General features: G+C 34.4%; 2 protein-coding genes across 5 annotated transcripts in view; one reads left to right on the plus strand and one right to left on the minus strand.

The window, feature by feature from the left end:
- LOC129745692 (60S ribosomal protein L9) overlaps positions 1–13,536 on the minus strand; it is a 285,451-nt gene that overhangs the window by 92,542 nt on the left and 179,373 nt on the right. The window lies entirely within an intron of this gene.
- The window catches only part of LOC129745689 (uncharacterized), a 71,475-nt gene that overhangs the window by 30,622 nt on the left and 27,317 nt on the right, over positions 1–13,536 (plus strand). For 3 of the 4 annotated variants that reach the window (XM_055738971.1, XM_055738967.1, XM_055738972.1), the window contains exons 2-3: positions 12,726–12,821; positions 12,893–13,069. In XM_055738971.1, the coding sequence (XP_055594946.1) occupies positions 12,726–12,821; positions 12,893–13,069 (273 nt within the window). The remainder of the gene's footprint in view (positions 1–12,725; positions 12,822–12,892; positions 13,070–13,536) is intronic. The other variant, XM_055738969.1, reaches the window with a different exon arrangement.

A 13,536-nucleotide genomic window follows, 5' to 3' on the forward strand; every position in this document is an offset into this window, starting at 1 on the left:
AGCGCTCATATTTTGGATTTTTTCTGCATGCATAATATAATAATGTTGTGTTGGCGAACCCAGTATCCAGAACGTGGTGAAGGCAGGACTTGTTGCGAGAATGCCTGTCCTGCTATACAGGTGTTCGCTACGAATCCAGTAGTGAATTTGAGGAATTATGTTCGTCAAGCTTCGGCGTGAGACGGAATACTAAGAAAATAAAATGTTGTTTTAACAAATGAGTGGTATATCCGATCTACGTGCCAGTCCATCACAATTTTTTTTTTTGCAAACTCGTAAAAATTCTTATGCACCATTCGAAAGGTGAATTTTCAGCTTTGTTTTGAACTTAAAAAACTTCAAATTGGACTTTAACAAACGAGATATGTTAAGGGTGTCCACGATGAAATTGCAACACACAAAATTGATTCGCAAAATTCGAGTTTTCTCATCCGATTGCTATCAAATTTTCAGAAAATACGATATACCGTCAACTGGGGCATCATGCAACACTCGATGCCCTTAATGTCCACACCACAGATAAAAATACTTTATTATTTCACTTACTAATCATAATGAAACCTTCATAAAAGCATTAGTTTGTTTTACTTTTTAAATTATTTTGAATAAGAAAAAAACCGACCAAGTCTTTGTTTTTTTGTATAATTTTTGAAAATAAAAATTAAACATAAAAAAGTATCAAAACCTTGTATGAATTTTTCAATTTTTTTGAGTTGATAAATTTATAAAACTCTTTCTCGCCTTATATTCAAAGGGTATACCCCTCAAAATGCATTAATTAGATAGGTATGATGTCTTGTCAGCCATTTCGCCAAACGGCGGTGGGCGCATTTAGGAACACTTTCCCCTAGTCATAAATTCCATTATTAAATGCCAATCACAAAATGAGCAAAAATTATGATCATGAAACATTCTTCAATCATGCACTGACACAAACCAACACACTCGTTCAAAGATATTTCTGTCAGCAATGGATTCAAAATCACGAAACTGTTTGAGCCATTTCTGATAATAATAATTTCAATACACTTTGAGCCTCTTAGGAATAATTTAAAAACATTTCTGGGCAAAATTACTTCATAAACTATTGAATTATTAAAAATTTTCATGGACACAAAAAAACACGTCCTAATGCCATTTGGTCAACGTCTCCTTTTGTAAAATATTTTGATTTCCCATCTGAATACAAATTTTTACACAATAACAAACACATATTCACTGTCTTTTTGATATAATTTGTCAATTGCAGGATTTAATGCTACATTTTCTTAATGTGAATAAGTTTGAAATTCTAACTCAAGTATCTAACTGATCACTCATTTTAGTGGATTGTGCCAACGTTAGAACTTTTAACTACACAAATAACACACGACGTATTACAGGACACGACACTCAACGTTCTTACTAACGGGAGTGTGTTATTTGTGTAGTTATCTAACTGATATTTCAACTAACTTTTATTCAAACCAAGAATACAATTTTTGGTTTTGTTTGGATTTCTGATTTCTTATGGAGTCTGATATTGAATTTATATTCTAAAATTTTCCTTCAAAATTTTTTCATATCATTTCTGGTTTCATATTCTTAAAAAAAAATCATATTCTAAGATTTTCATTATTTGTTTAATATTTTCATTATTTAGAGGTTTGAATTCTTATATCATATTCTAATGTTGGTATCAGCATTGAATTGAATCTTTATAACGAAATTCTTGCTCTTCATTGGCTATTTGTAATAATCTATGAATTTGGTTTTTGTTTATGAATACTGGTTTTGGATGTTTAGTCTCTGATATATAAGGATTAAGATTCTTTAAAAAGGAAAATTGATTTAAGATCATAAGAACGGAGTATATTTATGAAAGAAGTTAAGAGGAAGTAAGTATATGCGTTTTCCTCTTTCTTTGTTTAATTCCGGTGGTAAAAATATTTCTCGAACAAGTTAAATGTCGAAAACCCAAGCAAAACACAATTTTTGAACACTTGACACCACACTGATACAAAATTTGAGAGTATTTCGCTTTCATTCAATACTTAAACTCAAAAAATATCAAATTAATTGTCAACGAGTACACTAACAGTGAGATATTTTTTACAAAAACACGTTCGATGCTAGAGCAAACCAACGCCTGCTATTTATTTTTCTGTTTATTTCCTTGACCCTAACTATGATTTTTTATCGATGGGCTGACGTTAAATCAATAAAGCATAATTACAATTACAATTACAATTTTCAATTTATATCCTGTAAAACTTGTTTTGCTTAAACTAGGGATGGCTAAGTAATTCGAACATCTCATTATTTATTCGTCAAAATACTTTTAAAAGCCGATGACTTGTATTGACTGTTGTTATCTTTGTTATATTTTTCTAATAATCGATTTCATGATTTCCATTTTTTTCACATGGCGTGAACCTAACGGAATTAAAGCAGTTTAAAATGAGTTGTCACGTTTCGGCAATAGTACCAGAACCATCATCTGGGGCTCGGATTCGACATCCTCGAAATTGAAATCCTTTCCTGATAGTTTCCGGTTTGGGAGCAATAACTAAGCCGCAAATCCTACCCCATCAAAGAGGACAATCACAGTCCAAGTGCGTATCCAATTATCGCTAATGTGCCATCATTACCGCCGAAAAAAAACGAGTCCTTTAAGCAGTTCCAAAAGCGAAACTCGAAATAGAGTTGTATACACGCACTCATACGACGGAATAGTCCCATTTCGGCCGACCGAAACCCAAAGTCACGTGCTTGTAATGCCGCGCATTTAAAGAAATTGATTACCGGGTAATCATTACCCCATTCTCTTTTTCGACTAGCGCAAGGCAAGGACTAGGGCGATTCGATTCGAAAAAAGGCAATACCATTTCGTTCGAGAGGGACCGAGCAACATTTTCATAACGCAGCTTCTTCCCGGAGGGGTCCAGTGGCCATAATGATAACCGCAGCCCACCATCCGGATAATGTCTAAAAAAAATCCTGAAGCGAAGCCCCTCCAACGACTGGCCAACCAAATAGGATCTATCGGCAGGCAGCAGCCACCAGCCAAAGCAATCAAATAATCTCGAAACAGTTATTATTCAAACGGTACGGGCCGTCCAGAGATGTAGGAATTTGTATGTATTTTGGAATCCCGGGGTGCGCCTCCGGAACATCCTTGGCCATGGGCTGAAGGAACCCCTCTTTTTTTGGAGGAAAGCACGAGCGGGAAAAAACATAAACGGAACCAGCGACGAGGAACTGGTATGGATGGCAGCAGAAAAAAAATCCAGCGCAATAGAATTTATGAATAACCACAACGAACGAAGGGAGTTGAAGATGCTGTAAATCGGACCGGAACGAGAAGAAAATCAAGATTTGTTGTCGGCTCGTTGCATTATAATATCGGAAATTATCGTTACGAGTTACATTGGATTGAGTTTTGTTTGTACGATAGTGCATGTATTTGAATAAATCTAAGAGTGCTGTGAAGTGTTATTTTGGTCGATGGTTACTATGTTCGTTATGTATTCTTAAAGTCACTTCAAAAGTTACATTCTAAGTTACATAATTTATACTGAGACTAGCAATTTCAAATTGCCAACTCAGCAGGAAAGCAATTTGAAAATCAACTTTGAACTCTCGCTTCCCTTTTTTGCTGTAGCCTAAAAGACATTCTGCAAACGATTGCCTAAATCTGGGGTTAGTCAGGAGCGTTCGTAAATTTGCTGACCAAAAAAAAAAAAGTACCACTCCACTTCCGATTCGAACGAGGGTTTATTTTTGGGTGTGTAAATAAAGCAATAAAAATTTTAAGTGAGTTTTGTCGATTTATTTTCTTCACTCCATTTTTGGGAACGCGATTGGCAGGTGCTTTAAATATTTATGCGCCACGTGATGTATGAACTTATGGACTAATGGACTTTTTAAATTTGTTTTTTTTTATGTAGGGTAAAACTGTACAAAACGCACCAGCTAAGCATAATTGCTATTTATAGCGATACCAATCATTTAAGAACCAAATTGAAAGTTGACGACGATTCAAGGATGAAATCTACGTATTATCGAAAAGAAAAAATATAATAAAAACTCGATTTTGACTATATTTTCGTAAAAGAACTAAAACAGCCAGAAAACAAACCGCGGGGTAGAACGCCAAAACTAGTGGACAGAACGCACCAAACAGGAAGGGTGGTAAGAAATAGAACAATGATTATACGGAATGTAATTATTGAAACACCAAATGTTTAATTACATGTTCATCGTAGTTTTGTAAACTACCATTCTTTGGCTAAAAATCATTTAGTATTGCTAAACTCATCGAAAATTTCGCTTTTCAATATACCCTTTATAATATCCTTATATATAAAACGCCTTCGAGTAGGCAACGAAATTCAATTTTTTCGACTGATATAGTGATATCGCGGCAAACATGGCGGCCGATAATTTTTTCGAATCGAATATTTGTGCACCGTTTTAACTCGAACAAGGGCGAAATTTGTTATAATTATGCAATGTTATCGTCATTTGGGAGTCAGCAAATAAAAAGAAAGGCATTTTGTGTTGATTCGAAAATTTGAGCGTAAAACACGTGGTGTTATGGGCATTCTGCCCCAATTTTCATATGTTTGATTTTGGATAAAATTAGTAGGAAGTTAATAAAATACAACAAAATATTTATAGTCTTCCGAAAGTGCACATGAGTGGTTAAACGATAAGCTGTAGTTTGATCAGATTGCGCAGGCTGTTTTACCATAAAACCTTATATGTAACTTACGAAAAATTACAAGTTTCACGCTGATTCCATTAATTCCTCTGTTTCTAAGAACTAAAGTAGATTTTGTGAACTTTTTATCTATTGAATGATAAAAAAGCTTGTTTGCTACAATTATAATGAAGGAAAACATCATTCGAAGCCGAAGGTTTGTGTATATTTGAGAAAGAATGACATGGGCCATTTTACCCCGCTGGTGCGTCTTGTACAGTTTTCCCCTATTATCGCAAGGTGTTTGTCACGGTTCTTTTACACTCATGATTTTCTGGTGTAAATTAGGGTAAAATACCTAGATTTCGACAGTTTTTGCTTGTTTTGTCAGAAAAACCATGTAAATAAATTATTTGACTTAAGTTTTCCATTTCAAATATGATTGGTTAGCTGAATCAAACTTTTTTCTTCATTCTCTACCCTTTTTATTGATCAAAAGTGTTGAAACAACGTTTGTATTATCCTTTTACTAAAACCTCTCGATGATCTAATTTTCGACATTCAATTTTAGTTTTCGACACAAAAAGTATTAGTTTTCGACAAGCATATTTCCACCTCCTATGTTAGCTCAGGAATATGAATATTTGCGTATTGGAATTGCTTGTCTACTTCACGGCGTTTTTTACACCATGGTAACAGTATAAACATGCCCAAATTATGGGTGTCGAAAAATAGATTATTAGGTGAATTTTCAGTGCTAGTTTTCGACAGCTCAGAAAACAGTTGAAATTTCATTAAATGCTAGCAAAAATATAAAATAAATTACCGAAAATATGGATTTCAGAGCCTTATCCATCCATTGATTCCATTTATGTTGCTTTTAATCGAATAAAAGGTGAGTTTTTTCGTGATTTAAAATCATTCTTATTTGGTCGATGGCATTGATTTTTACAGATGATTTAGAATGTTACTTTTAAATTATTGATTTACTACTATTCAACTACTTATTTAGAAGATTTTTTCTATTGAACATATACTTAAGTGGGAGAGCAAAAATAGAAAAATATGAACATAGATAGCTTGAGCCACCAGATAGAAAGATAAGCCTTTCATTAAAAATTTGTCGAAAACTAGCTCCTGTCGAAATCTAGAGTATCTACCCTATATTTTATTTTTTATATTGGGCTGATATTGATTCCGTTTACTGATAGTTTCTGAGCCTTCGTTTAGCAAATAAGCACTTCTTAGTGCTATAGTAAGCAGCAAAGAGTAACTAAATAGAACAGAATAAACCAACTGGCTTAGTTGAATTTTATTATTAATTTGTTGAGCCATTTCCAATGAATCACACTTTTTAAACTGTTTGCTGAGATTTGCTGAAGCTAGAATAAAACGCCAACTTAACCCTCTAGAACCCAAATTTTATTTTGCTGAAAAGTTCAAAAAAGCTTAGTTTTTTGATTACCAATAATTTGTTTTCTACGAACAACTTTATAAATAGCATAGCATAGCGTTGGGTGACTATCAGGGCCGGACTATGCCAAAAAATTTTTAGGTACCCTATACCCTCCCTATCCCGTGAATTGCCGAACGTCCAGCAGCTGTTCTCCCAGATACGCTTTGTCACCATCCCTGAAACAACTTCTGTATCTTCCTCACAAAAACTCGACAGAAGTTTTCAATCACAGCAATCCACCAAATACAAAGCATCACCAAGGCAGAAAAACACAAAATTTTTGGAAGCGTTGTATCAACGGCACCTTCAGAAGGAATTTTTCCTTCGAATACATCTTTTGCAATCACAATTATGAAGTAAATTTTAGTCATTAAATTGTAAAGCTTAAATTTTTAAAACACGCTCTTTCAGGACATGTGCTTAACTGAACATAAGATTCGAAAAATAACATTCACCGACACGAGGCCGTTTTTTCGCCTTCTATCCCTATTGCTTAGTTTTACAATCAGCCGATCGCCGCCTACTTCCCTTTTCTGTGCTGCAAGTCTTCAATCGACAACTAGGTTCTCTATTCTGTTCAAATTTCGACAAAGCCTAAACAAAATTATTCCAGTCGCCATGAAAGGCTTATTTTTTTTTAACTGTTGAGAAAATTTTTCGTTTTCAAAATATAATGCTTCATTCGCTGGGAACTCTTAAAATACCTATTTCCTCAATTCAATAAATAAAATAAGGTCATGTATTTATTTATCGTGGGTAGACATTCAAAGTTTTCCAATTTTTTCGGGCATACTCGGGTTTTCAAAGTAAAGCACACTACTGTCTGGCTATTTACCATAATATTGTAAAAACAAGTCCGTATTTTGTTGGATTTATAAACAGAAAAAAACAGCTAGCTTTATCTAAATATGATTTTGTTTGGAAGCTTGGAAAACGATTTTAACGTTACTGACGTGTTTCGATAAAAATGAAAAATTTGTAGTATTCAGGCAAATCCTGAAAAATCAAGTACATTGGCAACCCTGCGCGGGAGCGCACGTTTTTATAACCGCAGCGGACCGCAGCCAGTCGCCTGCTGCTCCCTCACTCTCTCACTTCTCTCCTTTCTCAGTCACAGTTCTCAGTGAACACAACTGCCCAAGTAACCATAAGCACTAAAATATAGCCCTTAATCAACACTATATTCCCATATATAACTCTGAATTAATGCTTGTTTTGCACTATATGCGTATATAATGCAGATTTAATGCTAAAAAGGCGAAATAGCGGGCTGAATAAATGCTATCACAACATAGCCTTTAATAAGCATTACAAATGCTAAATTAGAGCACCATCAAAACGTCATTTTTCGCCAGCCGTATAAAGGCATTAACAATGCATACTTAGAACACCTTTTAAGTTTTTAATTGATTGATCATGATTGATGTGAAACGGAAATTCAAAATAGGAAATTTTCTTTGATTTATTAAAATGAACAAAAATTAAAAAATAAAATCCTTATCTACAACATCAATCCACCTGCTGAATGAAGGATTATGCTTGGATTTCTAATAGCTTTAATTCTGAAATAATTCCAACCCAAAAATTCAATGAATTTGAGCAGGTTTGGGTGAAGGCACACATAGCAGGTGAAACACACGTGTTTGCCTCAGTGTATTTTCCACCAGACCATGCTCATAAAAATACTTATGAAAAATTCCTCATCACTGCAGAAGAGGTAATATCTCGTCTATGTGCTGAGGTTAAAATTCATATCTATGGGGATTTCAATCAACGCCACGCTGACTTCATCGAGGACTCTGAAAATGAAAGCATACTCCCAGTCGTTGGGGATAATGAAACTTTGCAATTCATTTTTGACAAAATTTCTAATTTGGGATTGAATCAAATTAATCACATAAAAAACCAGCAAAATTGCTATTTGGACCTTTTACTAACAAACATTTATGAAGATTTTTGCGTTATTGAAGCGCAAAACCCTTTATGGAAAAACGAGGCGTTTCACACGGCGATTGAATATTCCATATTTATACATGAACATCAAAGACCCAACGATTGCGAATATGAAGAAGTCTTTGAATACCAATCTGCAAATTATGAAAACATTAAGAATAGATTAAACAGTGTCAATTGGCAAGAAATTTTTAGGCATGAAGGAAATATCGAAACTGCTGCTGACGTCTTTTACAAAATTTTATTTGGAATTATCTCACAAGAAACACCATTGAAGAAAAGAAGACGTCACCGAAACTCTAAGTACCCGGTCTGGTTCAACAGACAAATCATGAACTTAAAGAATCGGAAACAAAAAGCACACAAAATTTACAAAAAACACAATACTAATGAAAATTTAGCATCGTATTTGAACTTATGCGATCAACTGAACTTGGTCATTAGCAATGCACTTGAAGAATATAATGAGAAAACTGAGCTTGAAATAAAGACTTGTCCAAAGAAATTTTTCAACTACGTGAAAACGAAGTTGAAATCTGGGAATTTTCCGTCAAGAATGCACCTTGACGAACATGTCGGTGATAACTCGGAGCAAATTTGCAATCTTTTTGCAAATTTCTTTCAAGAAATTTATACGACATTTAATGAAGAAGATCGTGATCGCGATTATTTTTCATTTTTCCCAGAATTCTCAAGGGACATTAGCATTAATCAAGTTCATGTGCAGGATATTCTGCAAGGACTAAAAAATCTAGACGCTTCGAAAGGTCCAGGACCAGACGGGATACCTCCTGTATTCATGAAAAGTTTGGCAATGGAACTGACAGCTCCATTGTTTTGGCTTTTCAATATGTCATTGGAATCAGGAAATTTTCCTAAAATTTGGAAAAGCTCATTTTTAGTGCCTATTTTCAAATCTGGTCGAAAGTCTGACATTCGAAATTATCGCGGGATAGCCATTATCTCTTGCATTCCCAAGCTTTTTGAAGCAATTATAAACGAAAAATTATTTTCCCAAATTAAGAACCGAATAACTGACAGGCAACATGGCTTTTTCAAAGGCCGTTCAACCTCAACTAATATAATTGAATTTATAGACTTTTCATTGAATGCAATGGATAATGGCAACCATGTGGAAGCTCTTTATACAGACTTTAGTAAGGCATTTGATCGCATAGACATACCAATGCTTCTTTTCAAATTACAAAAAATTGGAATAAAATCTAAACTCCTGAAATGGCTTGAATCATACCTGACGAATCGCCAACAAATAATAAATTTCAATGGAAAGAAATCGCTCCCTATTCAAGTCACTTCAGGAGTTCCGCAAGGATCTCATTTAGGACCTCTACTTTTCATACTTTATGTAAACGACATTTCCTTTATTCTCAAAAATCTTAAAATGCTCATTTATGCCGACGACATGAAGCTCTATTTGGAAATAAGAAATGAAGAAGACATCAGCATATTCCAGAATGAAATTCACATTTTCTAACAGTGGTGCAAAAAAAGCCTTCTGAAGCTCAATGTAAAAAAATGCAATTTTATATCATTTAGCAGAAAAAGAACAACACCAAACATCACAATTACATTAGGAGATCAGAATGTAGAAAAATGTGAACGAGTTAGGGATTTAGGAATTATCTTAGACTCTAAACTTACTTTCACAGACCATTACAATACTATCATCCATAGGGCAAATAACATGCTGGGCTTTATTAAGCGCTTTTGCTTTAATTTTCAAGACCCATACACAATAAAAACACTATATATTGCCTATGTAAGGTCTTTACTGGAATATTGCAGCGTTGTTTGGTCACCTTATTCAATTTCACACGAAGAAAGAATAGAATCAGTACAAAAGCAATTTCTACTATATGCTCTTCGTAAATTAGGTTGGACATCATTTCCACTTCCATCATATAAAGCGCGCTGCATGCTCATTGACACACAAACACTAAAAGAACGCCGTGAATATGCAATGGTTTCATTTGTAAACGATATTGTTTCGCAGCGTATTGACTCAAAAGAAATTCTATCAAAATTAAACTTTTATGCACCTTCTCGGCAACTCCGAAATCGAAATTTATTTTTCATTAATAACTATCGCACAAACTACGCGAAAAACGGGCCAATAAATCGCATGATGGCCTCTTACAATCAACACTGCGAAACCATTGACTTTACAATGTCTCGGCAAAAACTCAAACAATATTTTAATCGAAGAAATCTAAACTCTTAAGGAGAAATTGTAAAGCAGACACTGCTTAAACCTAGTCTTAAGGAAATTCACATGTATCAAACTATGTAGTCTACGTTACGGTTGACGAAATAAATAAACTAAACTAAACTAAATAAATAAACTAAAAATGAAGTGTTCTATGAAATGAGAAGTGATTATAATTGAATTATGAATACTTTGATGAGTCTCGAACCGAGGATCCCTCAGCAGCCTTTATCTTTCCTTGCGCCTTTACCATTTCGACCACTCTTAATGCTGATAAGGTAGGTGAAAAACCCCGTACTTGAAGTACTGTTCGGGTCACACAACTTCATAGACAATGTATGCATGAGAAGGTTTGGAAATGTATTGGAAAATTTTGGGAGAAGACAACTGCAACTGCTCGCTCTGATTGTTTTCGTTTGCTGTCTTGCTTACTCACACGCGGCAAATGAAAAAATCATTCTTGTTTACATTCGCGGGTTTGACGTTTCTGCGCTTTATAAAAGCTTTATATAAGCATTAACAGGAAGTTCTAGTGCTATAGTCTTAATGCTTCTTAACTTTATTTAGTAGCTCTATATGTGCATTTAGTGCTATCATTAGTGTTAAATTTTGTTATTGCTTCTATGCATTAATAATGCTTACATATAACTAAAAAGCATTATGAATGTTGATATAATGCAAACTTGCATTAGAAATGTTGATTTAATGCTGATTAAGGGTTATGGCTTAATGCTTATGGTTACTTGGGTGATGCACAGTGATGTCACCCTTCCAGATTTTGTCTGCATCTTCCAGACTTTTTGGACATTCGTCTGACATTTTTTTCGGATATCCAGACTTCCCGAATTTTGACATTTCTGCCAGACAAATGCAGACTTTTTGGTTTGTTCTTTAATAGTTCTAATAATTCCAGTTCAAAAAATTAGAACGATTCATGAACTCGTAGATGAACTAGAAGCATTTTCGTGAGACTAACAAAATTGTGATATTTTAAGTTACAGGAGACTTGATCCTTAACTAAAGGAGACTTGATCCCTAGTTCAGGGTACCCTGACCTTAAACAAAAATCTGGTAAAATTCGAAGATAAAGAGGCCGATGACTATTTTTGCCATATTAGTTCTTATTTCACAGTTTGTAAGTGTCTGACAAAGAGAATTCTAAAAGTTTGTCTGCTACCCTAAAGTCTTTGCATACCTTAAGGTGCAATTTTCTATGTTTTAAATAAACACAGTATTTTCAGTTCTTTTTAACTGATTACTGTATAAACATTGGACAGGTATTAGTAATATCATGATAACCAATGATCACAATCCATTCAGAAAAAAAAATCGTTTTTGACTATACTAAGCCCAGAACATACATTTTGGAAAACTGCTCCTAAAAAATTGAGAGTTTACTATTGCTTTGAAAGTATGGCATTATAAAGTTCATATTATACTCCAAAGATTGACATATTGAATAAATATTTTTATCATATTTTTTTCATGTGAGAAACATTTTAAAGTGATAAAAAAAGATCCTCAAATCACATTTTGTAAAATTTTTCGAGCAAATCTCAATAGATCGAAAAATAAAATTTATAAAATTTTGTGAGATAAAAGCATAGATGTTTGTTAGATAGCCCTGTTTCGAGATATAGCGAAGGAATCAAGTTTCCCCAGGGAACAAGTATCTTCATTCTCCCCTAACACACCTTGCTAAAAAGGTCCTTTACTCTAACGCAGATTCCATAAGAATACAGCTAATCGGATTGAAATTATAGTGAAAGCAATTGCTGCCTCTGTTGAACACATGAGAAATTGTATACCGGGATTGCGAACGCGCCCATCGCTTATTTTGCACACAAAACTTCTCTTTCCCTCGATACGTCCAGCACAAACTGTTTTACAAAAACCTTGAGGAAAAGCTTAAGAATGTTTTTTTTTTTAAATTGCATAAGTACATGGAGCTGATGATCTTGACTTTCAGTCCTTCTCCAGTTGTATATAGTTTTCCCCACTTCAACATTTTTTTTCCTAAATTTTGAAAAATATTAAGACTGACTCATAGTTATACTACGCTATATTTTTAAATTGTCTCACAACTGAGATATTTCAACTTGTATTACTATAAAGTTTTATTAGTGACACTTTACGATTTCAACTTGTATGAAAAGTGAATGTTGTGCATATTTTTAGGATTGTTGTCGTTTTTTTTCACGGCCTTTTCCTTATCACATTGACAGCTCTTTTCATCATCAGAAATCCTTTAATCAAACAACTGGACTAAAATAATTAGAGGTAGATAGTCGGAACAACGAAGCAGAAAGAAATTAAAATACGCTCGGATGATAAATATTTTCAGGCATCAAAATGAGTGTACCAATTGATTTAAAGCAGAAATAATTGCCTTTGATTATTTTCAGGTTTCTTTGAACGCAAACATGCCTTGCCAAAGTTCTGGAATAGGAAAATAATTCCCTACCTTATGCCAAAATGCGACAAGAAAAAGCGGTCTAAAGGTAAAACTTGTATCGAACTAACATCTGTAGTGTCGTAATTGCTTCTGTCACTAACAATAGTTTTATTTTAGGATTGCTAACCACATCGACGGCGATGTCACAGTTCGATCTATCTATTGGAAATGGAGAAAAGTTGAATCCGGCAATGTCGGCTGATGTTATGGAATGCTGCCAAAATGTATCCGTCCGTTTGGTCCCTGTCGTTGGCATCGATACAAGATTCCAAAATAGTGGACTGAATCAAGTTGGTATATGTTACTTTGATTTTCTTTAATTTTGTTTGGTCTATCGCAGTAGGCACGGCTAATTTCAAAATCATTACCCACCGCTAGCCAACTCGTAATCATTAGTTATTGGGGCAATTTACAACGTTCGGATCATCAAATCCGAAAATTCCAAAATGTGCTCATAAATTAATTAACCTTTGAAAAATAATAATCAATGCGCGTTTGAATAATTTTTAAAACTGAGCGAACCGGATCGCCATTGCTCTGGTATTGAACACATCGCCTCATCAAAGTAGTCGACATGGTCCTTGCGCTTCTTCAGCCTCAACTCGTGTCCGGTCGTACCCAGTAGGCCGCGGTTTCGTTTAGAGGGGGCCACCAATTTAACCTATAAAGAGCACCGTTTCTTGCACGTAATTTCTCGTGTTTTTCCTTCCACTATGCAGCAATTATACAACTCCTAATAGGCGTACAAAGTCTCAACTAGT

This window comes from Uranotaenia lowii, chromosome 2 (assembly GCF_029784155.1).
Source record: "Uranotaenia lowii strain MFRU-FL chromosome 2, ASM2978415v1, whole genome shotgun sequence".
Taxonomy (NCBI): Eukaryota; Metazoa; Arthropoda; class Insecta; order Diptera; family Culicidae; genus Uranotaenia; species Uranotaenia lowii.